General features: G+C 44.9%; 1 protein-coding gene across 1 annotated transcript in view; it reads left to right on the top strand.

The window, feature by feature from the left end:
* The window catches only part of MYO10 (myosin X), a 91,817-nt gene that overhangs the window by 17,617 nt on the left and 59,719 nt on the right, over positions 1–14,481 (top strand). Inside the window, exon 11 of the mRNA XM_080804086.1 lies at positions 2,070–2,150. Coding sequence (XP_080660212.1) covers positions 2,070–2,150 — 81 coding nt within the window. The remainder of the gene's footprint in view (positions 1–2,069; positions 2,151–14,481) is intronic.

The raw sequence follows: 14,481 nt of genomic DNA on the forward strand, positions 1-14,481 counted from the left end.
TAAATATTTGGCCATTTTAGAAAGTTTAGAGATAGAGCATACAAAGACCATTTTCTGAACTTAATTGTTCTGTTTCACCCCCAAGTAACAGATCCCAATGTGAAGAGAAATGGAGGCTTGTCAGTCTATAGACATTTATTAAATCTGCCTTCAAAGGGTCTTTCATTTAGTTCTTCAGAGCGGGGTGGCTCCGGTGGGGTTCTGTGTGAGGTCTGCCATACAGGGCAGCTGGCCATGAGCCAGGGCCACACCAGTGTTGCTGACGGTGCTGGACTGTGTGACATGATGGGCTGGTTCGGCCCAGGTAGGTTATAATAAAAAATAGCTGCCACTTGGTGTGTATGTATTATGTGCCAGTGGCCGGGCTAATTGCTTCCTGCACGCGGTCTTATTTGTTTCTCCTGCGATCTTTTAAGTGTGTACTGTGGTCCCATTTCACAGATGAGGAAACTGAGGTTTAGAGAGATGGAAACCCCTTCAGTCCCTCTGAGGACTGAAACTAGGATCTGAGCTGAACCTGTCTGACTCTAAAATCTAGACTCTCCACCTTCCAGTGGCATTGTTATGTCACCTTTCTCCAGGGTGGCATCGCCTGGAGTTGCCTTGGAGGGCTTTGTGGTTATCTGGTCATATTGCTCTGGGAATCAAGGAAATGGCAGAGAGTGGGCTGGCCTTCCGGGTCGAGAGACCAGGCAGGAGAAAGGGTCCTGAGACAGGAATGTTGAGTCCTGTCGCTGGAAGACTGTGGCTAGAGGGGGCCAGCTGACAGGAAGTTTGTATGGAGTTAAACCGGTACCAGAAGCCATGAAGGGCCATGTGTGTGATGCCATTTTGTCATCTGTGAGAAATTCTAAAGCTTTAGAACTAGCAGAGAAGTAGTACCTCAGTGCATTGCTGTAGAAACCCAGTGTCATCAGCAAGATCTTGAGAAGAAAAAAGAGCCAGAAATGGAGGGAAGACCAGTGGTTTAAGAGACCGAAAGACCCATCAGCAGCAACATGAGAACTTCATTTACATTCTGATTTCAAAGAAGCATTTTTTTTTTAAAAATTTATTCATTTGAGAGAGACAGAGTGCAGGGAGAGGGGCAGTGGGAGAGACTCCTCAAGCAGACTCTGGGCTGGGTACGGATCCTCACACAGGACTCGATCTCACGACCCTGAGATCATGACCTGAGCTGAAACCCAGAGTCGGACGCTTAACCAGCTGAGCCACCCAGGGGCCCCAGAGAACGGACCATTTAAAAATTATGAAATTTGAGACACTTGAAGATTTAATATGAATTTGGAGACAGTTGTTTCTTTTAATATTGGTATTAAGGAATTCCTGTTAAAGCTTTTTAGGATGATGATCCGATGGTTACATGCGTGTTTGACAGTGTGTAGCCTTTGATAACACATCCTGATATCTTGAGTGATGAGCTAATGTGCTGTCTGGGATTTGCTTTCCTGTGAGAGGTGGGCATCGTATGTATGCATATGAGGAAACCAGATTAGCTACAAGCTGAAGCCGGTGAGGAGTGCTCATTACAAGCTCTGTCTGCTTTGGGAAATGTTAAAAATTCTTCACAACCACCACAGCAAAAAATCTTAAAAAAACAAAACAAAAAAAAATGGTGTTACAGGAAATTGATCTGCCTGGTGATTTGAGGGTAAGAGTTGAGAGATGGTGGAATACTGGTAGAGACGGTCATTTTGATGGAAATAATGAATTAGGAGAAAAAGAACTCTGAGGGGGAGAGAACAGGTTTTCTGCGTGCAACATCGAAATAGCCTAGGGTTGCTGTTTTTGCTGGTTAACGCAATGCTTTTATTTTTGTTTTTAATGATACTATTTCAAGGAAGTGACAAAGGAGCTTTGTATACTGCGAAATCATTTCATGTCTACGAATTGTAGGATCTTGCCTTTATTTTACATTAGAATGACAATGTTAAAAATAAAAGTTCTTATTAATCCTATGGTCTATATTGGTTTTTATTCCTGTTTCTGATTGTTGCCTCGAATGATGAGAAATGGAAAGAAGGCATCATAAGAGACTAAGTCAACGTATACTTTTTCCTTTCCACTAGGACTCTCTGCATTCCTTAATGGCGACGCTAAGCTCCTCTAATCCTTTCTTTGTTCGCTGTATCAAGCCAAACACGCAGAAGGTAAGATTTACAGCTGTGCTAGACGGAGGCTGGGTCTTTAAAGACACCGCCTCCTGGGGCACTTTCTCTAAAGTCCTTTCATCATTGATGGTTCGAAGCGTATATGACATTATTATAACCTAACATTAAATGGAAAAATTCCCTTTGTCTTTTGGGCCTGTTTGTCTGCTTCTGAAGGATGCTATTATGCTTTAGAGAAATCTAGTTTAAAAGGAAACGCTGTGAAGCTTTCACAATTTTTTTTTTTTTTTTTTTTTAGGATTTGGTTGAAATTCTTGGGCAGGCTTCTATTTGGAAGAGATAGTTGGTGTAGGTTTTGTGGTTGATTTCTTTTTTCATGTTGCTTTCTCGTTAAACACGATGAAGAGTGTATTCTAAATAGCAGCGCTGATTTTGAAGGACCCTAACCCGGTGGTCAGGCCTAATTTGAGAACCCCTGAAAGGCTGCCAGGTTAGTTTTCATGGGTAGGCTCTGTGAGGTTAGCTTTTTAATGCCATAGCCTGATTAGAAACAATATGAGTGTTGTGAGAAGCTATCTAAACAGAGAAAATTTAGTATTCAATGGCTGTAGTTGCTGAATCCAAGACTAAATGGGCACCCCGCCCTAAAATGTTGTTAAAAAGTGGAAATGATCTTGATTTGGGAAATATCAGCTCTTAGTAACCCCCCAAATAGAGAAATCACCCTCCTTTCTACAAGACAGAAAGGTCGTTGGTCCCTCGTGTTGAAAAACTAAGTGCTATTCTCCTAAGGCTTGAGCAAAGGAAGCTGACCTGAACTGTTCTCTCGCGAGACTTGTGTTGCATTCTGATAACTTTGCTGATGCTAGATCTGACTTTTTACCTTGTTTACCAGTTGCCTGTGACTTTAATATTAGTGAGCCCTCATTTGTGGTTTAAAAATGTTTCTAAGAACCACAAAATGGAACTCTCTGTCTTCTAGGAAGGGAAAAGTGGATGCTTTCTTTAACCAAGTTTGCTGGCTAACTCTATTAAATAGTCTGCTAGCTTGCTGTGAGCCGTGATGATGGGGAATTTGGTATTCGTATGGCGTAAAGCGGCTGAGACGGGTCCTCTGTGGAAGATCTGTGCCTCTGCTCTGGTAGCTCAGAAGAGTAGCTCATCTTTCCATTGCTAATTTATATTCCGATGTCTTTGATAATCACAAACATGGCAGCATACACAATATGTAGTTTGGGGACCCAATGTAGGAAATAACTAATCAAAACGTAATAATATACCGTGTCAGCTCGTTTATATTTTCCCTTTAGAACCTCAGTGGACAGTAATTACAGTACACATGGACTTCACACTTTGGGTCTATACTCATAAGAAATGTTTGACCCTTTCCTCTTCCTCTCTTTACAGCAGTGTTAATAATGCCATAGTTCATGCTTCAAACATGCCATTTTTTTCCCAAAATTTAAGGGCCTGGGTATTGGGCTGCATTTTACAACTTTTGGCGAGCTGTCGTTTAATTGGGAGCTCTTTTCCCGTTTTAGGGATGTGTAACCTAATCATGCAGGTTTATAGGCTTTGGTGTCTTAGACTTGGCAGTGGGCACTCGCCAAACCAACACTACTACAAGGATAGAAATTTTAATTTGAGAAATTCGGTGTCTCCCGTATTTGTTTTCTTTCTTGGATGACTTGGAATTTTTCCTTTAAAGTGTAATCGCTTTTGAAATTAGGCCTGCTTGAAAACCCTTCAGCAGGCAGAGTATTGAAGAAATTACCTCTTTTTGATGTTTATTTTTTCTGGCTGGGATTCGGCTGTGCCTAATTGCTTTGGTTTTTGCATTTAAAGAAATGAGCCAGCCCAATCTCCTATTTCCTCTGTACTGCTTACAGTCTCTCTGTCACCTGACCTGTGGCAGATGCTAATTAATGCTCACTAAGAGATGGGCCGTAGGAGACTCCAGAAAACCATGTTGGTACCATTTTAAACGCAACCAGAAAGTAAAGGCTCAGACACGTGAACCGACTTGTCTGAGGCTCAAGATGTAGGTGTGATTTGAAGTGTGAAGGTGCTAATTAGAATATGGGAATAGTTAATTATGACTTGCTTAGCATTCCTTTGGTTCCATTGAAAATATCAGATATTACTGGTGATGATGGTCTATGAAATGTGTGTAAACAACCCTCCTTTGGGGGTTATTATGAGTTTTCTTTGGTCCAAAGATTGGTGCTTCTAGAAATTTCATGAGGAAAATCTTACCTGCCATTGGCCCTTAGATGGGAAGTATATATTTCTGGTGCAAAGGGATGATATTGTCTCTTCCTGCTTCAGACTCTTTACCGGTCATTTGTTCATCAGGGAACCTTGAAAGGATGTATTCAAGCTTACATGCATGTGGGTATATTGTGGATCATTCAGGAACATGGCTCATGGGTTTGGGCAGATTCTGGAGAGTTTATTTTTGAAAATTCTATGACCAGAGAGATAAAAACAGTGGCTTTAAAGTCTGTGGCCTAAGAAAGTGTGGCCTTAAGAGAAAGTGAAGGAACTGTTTTGTGCTTTTAGGATCATATCCAGCATATCCAAGAGTCCGGTGGTAGCTTGGTGGGTGTGAGCACACAGCCCAGTGGGCCCTGAGCCTGTAGGACAGACAGGCTGCCTCCCTTCCTTGACAAGTGTGAAGCTTGGAGTGGGTGCTTGGGCTAAAGCATCTGGAAATCCTTTGTGGGGAATATTACAGGGTTTTTGTTATTTGGGATTTTTGTGTTTTGCTTTGAAAAGCAAGTGCAAGCAGGGAGAATATAACTGAAATGCTAGAACATTATGTCAGTTCAGCTGTAATAATTGTGGACTGGTTTTTTTTTTTTTTTTTTAGGAACAACAGGTAGCTAACCTTAGGTGTTATATAAAACATATTCCACTAGCGTTGAGAAGTTCTGGTGCTAAGTTAGGAGGCGAATTTTAAAAAGCCTACTTCTTAGTACAATGGAATATTACTCAGCCATGAAAAAGGAATGGCCTCTTGCCATTTGCAAAGATTGCAAAGATTGCAAAAATGGTTGGAGATAGAAGGTATTATGTTAAATGAAATAAGTCAGAGAAAGACAAATACCATATGATTTCACTCATATGTGAAATTTAAGAAACAAAACAAACAAGCAAAGGGAAAAAAAGAAAGGCAAACCACGCGAAACAGGCTCTTGGCTATGAAGAACAGACTGACGGTCACCAGAGTGGAGAGGGTGAGGGGATGGGGATTAAGGAGTTCACTTGTAGTGAGCACCAGGGATATATTGTTGAATCACTGTATTGTATACCTGAAACCATTCTTACCCTGTGTGTTAACTATGCTGGCATTAAAGTAAAAACTTAAAAAAAAAAAAAAAAGCCTCCTTCTCCATCGGGGCTTGTGTGTAGTTAATTCTAGTTAATTCTTTGTCTGACACGGCACTGCAGGCTGTCATCTTCCAGTCGGCTTAGAATTTTGGAGTTTACCAAGGGCGGACTTCTCCATCAGACAGTTTTTAGACGGCAGTGTAGCCGGGTACTTCTTTCTGCTGCGATTTGTTGGCCAGTGCTCAGTTTCTGGCTCGAAGTGCCCCAGCCGACACCAAGAGATTTCCCTCACAAAGGAAACCTGCTTTGCTTCTGCAGAATTTCTCCCCAAGGGTGTCCTGTGACCTGTGATCTCTCCCTTCTGTCCCCGCCTGGTGTTTTAGCAAATGAGTTCTAGTCCGAAAAGTCTGTCATTAACATTCCTCAGAAGAGCCCTGAGGAAGTGCAGGACAGAATTAAAGAAGGGAGCGGACTGATAACTATCAGCAAAGCCTTCCGGGGCTGTGAGGCCCGGGCTGTCGCCAGTTCCCAGCCAGGAGTGTGGGGAAGGCGAGGTCGTCCTCACCTGTCAGGAACGCGCCCGCGGACCCTCTTCCCGGTGCCTTCTGGAGGTTTGATGTGAGGCGCGCTCGGGTTCTAGGGGGAATCATCCTCCGTTCCTGCAGCAGCCTCTCCACGCTGTGAAGCCGGCGGAACAGTCTCCTCAAAGATTCCGTCAGTGGGATGGGGTTAGCCCCACCGTGGTGGCCTTGACTTGGAGCCCCTTCTGTGAGCCCTGACCCGCAGGGACCCATCAGCCTTCTCACCTGCTGGTCTGTGAAAGACTTGAGAGGATGCCCGCGCTTTGCCCTTAAATGAATCCTGATGACCTGCATCCCTGCCTGTCGTGGTGCCCCCGTTCGTGTCGGACGGGGGCCCTCACTTGGACCATACCCGAGGCGGGCTCCCGGCACACGGGAAGTGAGGGCGCCGTGCAGACGTCATGGAAACCTAAACCTTCTATTTCCAGAGGCCCCATGATGCCATGAATGAATGAATGAACTCAGCACATTCAGTCCTGGGGACTAATATTTGTGTGATCTAGGTGCTGCCTGCCATTTGTTTTCTGGGGTTTTTTTGTTTGTTTGTTTTTGGGGTTTTGGTGGCAGGGGGGCTGGAACTCAGGACCCTGAGATCAAGAGTCACATGCTCTATAGACTGAACCAGCCGTGCCATCCCCTCCCCCCACTCTTTTTTTTTCTTTTTAAGCCAAGACCAGACATTTCTTTAAAAAGTTCTAAAGATCACGCGGCTTATTTCCTACCTTGAATTTTTGTCCTGTTCTTCCTAAATCTTTTTCTCTTTCATTTTATTCTTCTTACTTGTCCTTAGCCTAACTGATCTTAGTTGCCGCAACTTTTTGTTTTTAGTCATTGTTCTCTCTACCTTAATCCTCTTTTCTGAATAAAGTGTTCCCAAAATAGGGAAGATCTTAACCAGGTACAGCTTTGTAGGACCTACCTTGCCAGTCTTTGCTGCCTAGCTCAGTGCCCAGGCCACGGTCTGTGCTCAGTAAATTGTGAATTGAATTGTTTATCCAAGTACATTGTGAGCTCACTCGTGGTATAGGAGTGCTTAACTTTACCAAGATGAAGTCTTAGCTTGCTACTTTTTTTAAAAAAATTATTTATTTATTTATTTGAGAGACGAGACGGAGATCAGAAGCAGACAGAGAGAGAAGGAAGCAGGCTCCCTGCTGAGCAGAGAGCCCGATGTGATGCTGGATGCTCGATCCCAGAACCCTGGGATCATGACCTGAACCGAAGGCAGCGGCTTTAACCCACTGAGCTACCCAGGTGCCCCTTAACTTGCTACTTTTTAAAAAAGATTTTATCTTTAATAACCTCCGCACCCAATGTGGGGCTCTGACTTATAACCCCAAGATCAAGAGCGCGTGCCCCACAGACTGAGCCAGCCGGGCACCTGCGGACTTGCTACTTTGAATCCTGACCGCTACAGGTTTCATTCTAGTTAATTTATATGAGGCATGTTATTTGCTTCTGGATCCTCTTTGACTGATGTAGGTGGAAGTCACCCTGGAGATATACCAGGAGGCCAGTATTAGGGTGATATCCTCAATATGATTCAGCCTTTCAAACATCAGGACACGATGCTAGACTATCTCAGGACTCTTGTGGGCAATTGGTTTGGGAGAGTTTTGCTCACCTGAATATACGGGCTGCGCTTGTCTTGTGTTCATGTTTTCACTGTTCTTCCGTGGGCGGCTGTTTGCCCAGGACCGTGTTTACTAGGGCCCCTCCTGCCCCCCGCCCCGGCTGCTCTCCCTCTGTGCACTCCTGGGGTTGTCTGCAGCACAGGGTCATTCCTTGGTACCCTACACCAAGGTCACGGGTGGTTGTGCTCCGCTCCTGCCAGACACAGGGCATGAGGTCACTCTGTCCTCACAGATTTCCAAGCCCGGTTTAGGCTGGATCACAGGAAAAGCTTCCTAAGACTGTTGCCACCCCTTTTCCTTTTTGGGTTTAGTTTTAAATCACCTATCTTTGGTAGATTGTCATAATTGCTCCTGTGTGTGTGTGTGTGTGTTTGTTTTTTTTTTTTTTTTTTTTAATTTTCTTTACTCCTTGATACTGTTATGGGATGAACCCTTATTTTAATTTTTAAAAATTGACTTTATCTTTTATTTCTTTAGAAGTAATCTCTACATCCAATGTGGGGCTTGAATGCATGACCCCCGAGATCAAGAGTGGGATGCTCTCCCAGCTGAGCCAGCCAGGTGCCCCTAAAATTGACTTTATATTTTTAGAAAACTTTAAACTTACAGAAAATTTGAGCACAGAGCATGGAGTTTCCATAGCACTCTCCATCACACACACACACACACACACACACACAGTTTTCCCTCATGTTAACCTTCTACATGACTTTGTCACGTTTTTTATAATTAATGAACCAGTATTCTAAGGTCCAAAATGAACATTAAAGCTAACTGTGTTGTAAGGCTCTGAGTTTTGACATGCACGAGGTTAGGAAGTGTCAGAATGTCCAATATTCCGAGTCTATTCCCAATACCACGAACGTTTTCTCAGGTAATAGTTCCCAAGAATAGGATTGTTCCTGATTGGCCAAAAGACAAAGCACTGAGAATTAGGTCTCAGTTGTGCAGGATAAAATGCGAAGGGTACTGTTCTATGTGGAAAAAACGTGCAAAAACCACCTGAGAAAACGGGGGAGATGCTTTTTCTCCAGGGAGCAGGAGGGAGCTAGGACATCTTCTCTCTCCATCATCAGCCCCTTTGACTCCTCTCTGCTTTCAGCTGGTTTTGCAGCCTTTGGAGATGGTTCCGTTTCCGCCACATACTTCCTGGACAATGCGCCCTGGCATTGAGGAACCTTCCAGAATTCTTCCTATCTTTCTGATTGCCCCACGTGTTGCCTGCTCTCCTGTAACTAGAGCACCCATGGCTAACATCTTTGACTTTTGAGAACATCCCCTACAGACGCCTCATAAAAAGGCAGCCTTACCTCTTCAGGACATTTTAGTAAAGGAAGCATTAAAGCAACCATTCTTCGCTCTGAACAAAACAATCCCATTACACCCCTCCGGGGTCACTCAAATCCTGTTTACCATGTTGTCATGGCAACCATTCAGCGGCGCTATGCAAAGTCCGGGATAATAGGCACAAATGAAGCTCTGCTCCAGTAAAGAGTGTTCTTCTAAGGGTCGACTTTCCAAGGTCACCACTAAATTGCTCGATTTTGTCTCATGGCTTTTTCTTTTTCGGTAATAGGCCCTCTTTGAAAATTGGGGGGAGGGGGGCTTCAAGGGTCTTCACACGTCTGTTGGGGCAGGGGAGGTGGTCAGTTCGCTCCTGCAGTTAAAACCGTCTCCAGCAACTGCTACCCCGCCAGCCTCCCCGGGCTGGGCTGCCTTTCAGTAGAATCGGGAATGAATTAAGCAGGCAGAGCCCAAGACGCCGCATAAAAGCCTGGGAACACCAGCGAGCTGAAGAAAGCCCGTTTTTGTGTCCCGGGCTGCTAAAGATGCAGCCATTGACAGTGGACAGACACTGAAGGGGCATGAGGAACCCAAGGTAGGAGTCTTTCTCTTTTTTGAGCCGCTTAAGAGTTTCACGGGCCTGGGAACCATCACAGTGGGATAAGATTTGGTGGGCAAGCGTTTTAAGCCTGGGACAAACAGGCTTTCCCATCTCTCTGAGCATCAGGAAGGTTTAATTTCTCAACAGGCAGTAAGTGTTGATTTGGATCGCACTCAGGAGTTCGAACTGCAAACACTTTGTCCACACAAGGGACGTTATCAGAGCAGGCATCCATAACGGGGTATGTTCCTGGTAGAGAGTTTGCTTTTTATAGGAAAGCTCGTTTTTAATGAGGTTAGACGGGGATGTCGCTGGCAGTGGTTTCTTTTGTTTGAATGGGTCATCGCGAGGCATTTCGCTTTAAAAGTACACACTACAGACCTGTAGCTTTTCCTCGCCTTGTACTTTGGGTGAACGTTTTAAGGAACTTTGCCCGAGAAGAAGCCTTTCTTTTAAAATTGTGTTGTAAACCGGTTTGTACACGAATGTGGGGATGGAGGGGGGTCTGGAGTCTCCTGGTCCTGTTGACTGTCTTATGCTGATTTGGCACAAGCACACTGGAGCCAGGATTTCGCAGTCTGCCTAGAGACACCTGATGAGGCGCTGTTTGTTGAGATTCTCTTAGTCGCCCCAAAGTGTCCCCAGAGAAAGAACGTAATGAAGAGTGACTGAAATGCTGATCTCTGCCTCCACCAGGCTCGAATGCGTTCAGTTGATTTCCATTCATTTGCTAAAAGTGCCCTTTAAGGGAGCAAGTTTTAAATGTGAAGGTGGTCTTTCATATGAAATTGACTTACATTTAAAAGAAGCGAATAATAATGCGGCTGACGGCTACTTAGCTAAATCTGCTTTCAGGGAAATAACATTTCCAGTGCTGGGTGAAAACCCTGTGTGTGAGGTTTCACCATCAGGTGTAACAATCTTACCAGCCATGAATCTTACATAAAATTAATGACCACCGTGAGGGAAAGTGGATTGTTAGGCGCCAATGGGGAGAGTACCACCTACTTCTGCCTCTCTCAGACTGAGTTTCCGTACCCACATCTCAATACGGAGATCCCCAGGTTCAGAATCCCACTGCCTCCCAGGCTGGCTTGAGTGACAAACACTCCCTCCCCTGTTAAAGGATACTTTTTGGGAAGACTGATTACAGAGATCTGCGGGTTCTGCCCTGGTGGCTTCCGACCTGGGAGGTACCAAACTGCGGGCATGGGGTAAACGTTTTCCCCTGTGCCCACCGCCACAGACAGTCAGGGCCTCCTCCCCTCAGCCCCCCAGCTGTGCATTTCAACTTAGGCTGTTCCTCCTGAACTTCTGGAAATAGCCACCAATCAGAAGAGCAACCCCAGTCTGACATTTGAGCCAATCCCAGTCTCAGACCGTCTCTGTGTTTTATGCGAACTGTGCATTGATTGATTGATTGATTGATTGGGGGGGTGGCTAACTTAAATGACCTTGCGTTGGCATTTTCACAGGCAGCCTCCTTAATGTGTGATTTCTGTGAGTGACCTGTTCTAAAAAGCTACCACTGCCCACCCAGCAACTTTACAGAGCGCCGGTTCCTAGAGCAGTGATCGCCCTGGGTGACTCTGGAGCAAAGGGCCTGGGTTGTAGTGGTGCTCGGGCTCAGAGACTAAGTAAGCCTCGCTGGGTCACCTCGCAGCCATGGAGGAGGCCCTATGCCCCTCCTAGTGTCTTCAGCATTTTGCTGTGTAGGCCTTTGACTCTGGGGTGTCCCCCTGGTCCTGCCTCAGGCCAGCTCTTTCCCTGATACACAGAAATGCTACAACCCAGTAATAATAATAATACCACCACCACAGTTGGTAATTGGGTTTTGCCTCCACCCCTCCTCCATAGAAAGGCAGTACTTACTGATTATAAAATAGTTGGAAAATGGGGAAAATACAAATTTAAACTCTTTACATTTTATTTAGAGGCTGCTCTTAATTTTACAACTTTTAGTAGCTTACTGTATCTTACAACATTCCTGTGCTTTTTTGCACAACTACAGAATTTTGTCGGTGACTATACTTTCAAGTAGGTTCTTATTACTGGACTGTTCCCTTATTATAAACAATGATCCTGTGTTATTCATGTGTATTTATACCTGAGCACATTCAAGGTTGTTTTATGAAGGTAATTCATCACAGCGCGCACATTGGCCATCCCCACGGCCCCATTGTTCATTAAGGCAAACAGTGAACAGGAAGAATATTTTGCAACAGGTGTAACAATGGATTTGTAGCCTTAAAAAGTAGCCCTTGGAAATCAGGAAGAAAATAACAAATGTGTTGGCAGAAAAATGAGTAAAACACATGAATGAGAAATTCACAAAAGGTGATATAGAAATGGGAAATTACCTGACAGCTTTGGTGGTATAATCAAAGAAATCAAACTTAAAAATAGATAATGTTGCCTGGGTGAAGACCGCACGAGTTTCCTGGTTTTGTGTTGCTTTTTAATAACCCTCCCAGGGCGGTCGTGGAAGAAACTCCTATTTATGTACATAGGGAGTTTAAATTGTGGCAGCTTTTCTGAAGAACGGGCTCCTCCTGTCGTCTTGATTGAATGTTTTCTTGCCTCTCCCGGGACTCAAAGCCATCCGTTTTTCTCCGTGCTGTCAACGGTTCCTTCTCTCTGGGTTCAGTCTCCTTGCTCACACTTCTTTGGATTAAATATATGTAAATATTCTAATGTTTAATATAGAGATATATCCTTAAAAGGGCGGGGAGGTGGGAGTGACTGGGGCATGCTCCCCCCCCCCCCCGACCAGTATTTTCATTGCTAAACATTTCCAAAGAGGGCCCATGCCCATTTTCTTCTTTCTAACGCTACGCCCTCAAGCCTGCCCTCGCCTGCCTTCTGCGGAAAGCTCCCAGATACAGTTTTCCCTGCCCCGCCCTCCTCATCCCCTACCCTCACCCCCCAAGGCCTGTGACCTCGCCAGCCACCCCGCCTTCCTGGCACCTGTCTGACTGGGCCTCCTCCCCTCCCCCTTGCTCTTGACTGGTTCCCGGGCTGTAGGCACAGCCTTGGGTTCTGCCCTCCTCCTCACCTGCCCGCTCCCGCAGACATGCTCCCTGCTCCCCTCCGGCTCTCAGCAAGGTGAGTACCTCTGCACTGTACTTTCCCAGCCCCAAACCCTCCTCTAAGCTTTGGCCTCCTTGGCTAATGTTGTAATGTTATAACCCACTTTTTATCCCCCCCAGGGTCTCTAAAGTTTCTAGTTCTGGTCTGGTCTGCCTCCCCTGCATCGCCTTTCAAATTGGAATGTGTTCCTCATTTCACATTCTTTACCTTCCATCTCCTTGTTTACTGGGTTTTTCTTATTGATCGGGTTCTAGCAGATTATCGCAATGTTGGCGCGGTTGGCATTTTGAACGGGGTGATCCTTTGCTGTGGGGCCCCGTAGGACTACTGTAACAGCCCCCCCGCCTTCTTCCCATTCGATGCCAGTAACAGCCCCCACGGGTCTCTAGACATTTCCAAACCTCCCCCAGCAGGCAGTGTTGCCCTGCTTGGCCACCGGTGGGTTATGGTGCCAGTGCTGATCATCTCTTGGTTTTTATCCCATTTTCCCTTTGCTCTCGGTAAAAGTGGCATCTATGTACGACTTAATTTTTATTACCCCAATTGTTCGGGCTTTGAATCTTGAGTTTTACTATTCAATAGAGGGTGAAAAGAGAAAATGGCTTATCGTTTAACATTTTTCCAGATGTAGCGAGTCACTTGTTAACATGTTTTGTTTCCTAGTAAGTGAGACTAGAAAATTTTAAAGTGGGGGGGGGCGGGGTGCCCTTAATATCAGTGTGTCTTGCAGGATTACGTAATTGTTCTGTGCTACTACCCACTTTCTCAGATGAATGGGTGGCCTAGTTTCAGCCACTCTGAAAGGATAAAACAGCTCATTAAAGTGTGCCAGATGCTTCATTTGTCACTGTTTCACTTAAAAGGGAATACTGTTTAGCTTTGGCATTATACTGGGTTACACTCAAAACTGGCCTTTATGAAACGCAAGACAAGTGTCCCTGTTAAAAATATTGCAGCGTCCCCCACCTTAACCCCCTCCACGGTTATAAGGTTATAATGAAACATTCACCACCGAACGAATGTTTTAGAAACTGTTAAGTAAAGCTTTTTAAAAAGTCTCTTTAGATACACGAGAAAATGAAGTTTGGAGATGCGTCCTCAAGTTGGGTAACAGACTTCTGCTTTTCAGCCAGAAAGAGTTCAAAGCATAAGGGTTTGGATATGAAATCTGTTTAACATACCTTGATACTGTTTCCACTGGGACAGTTTAATTAAGGTTATTGCAATACAGAAGTAGAGGACTGAAACAAATTTTGGGAAGTCAAATTCCACAAGATTGTAAGGGCCGCGAGTAAAGCATCATTAGTATGTTCATTGCAGCTTGAGAAATTGCAGAAAGAAAATTCCCCTGGCTTCTTTTCCTCTCCTTTGCTGGTTTTCAGGGTTCGTTTGCTTTAGTATTAACTCTGAAACATTGGCCTATATATTTGATTCATTGATGTCATTACATCAATTCCAGTAAAGCTTGGACTGTTGAATTTTTATCGGACACCACTTGCAGCAACTAGGGGTTTTTTCTCCCAGGTGCCGTGTAAATTAGGGAACTGAGGTCCTTTGTGGAGGTGGGAGGGCAGTTTGGACCCTGTTGTGACTTCATATGGTTTGTATTTCTAGGATTCTAACACACCTGTCAGTCCTCCAAGCCGGGTATCAGAGGTGCAAAAAGGTCCAAAAAACCCTGCAAAACCCGATGCACCTGACCATCTCTTAAAGCAGTCATTGTCCATAGCCTGGTGGCCTCAGCAGATGGGCCACTTCTCCTTGGGAGCGCCTGCTGTCTGGGGCTGAGCTGGAAGCATTTCTTGGTTTACACACACTTGGGGCTCTGCCAGGGTCCGCAGAGTGAA

Source organism: Martes martes, assembly GCF_963455335.1.
Source record: "Martes martes genome assembly, chromosome: 5".
NCBI classification, from domain to species: Eukaryota; Metazoa; Chordata; class Mammalia; order Carnivora; family Mustelidae; genus Martes; species Martes martes.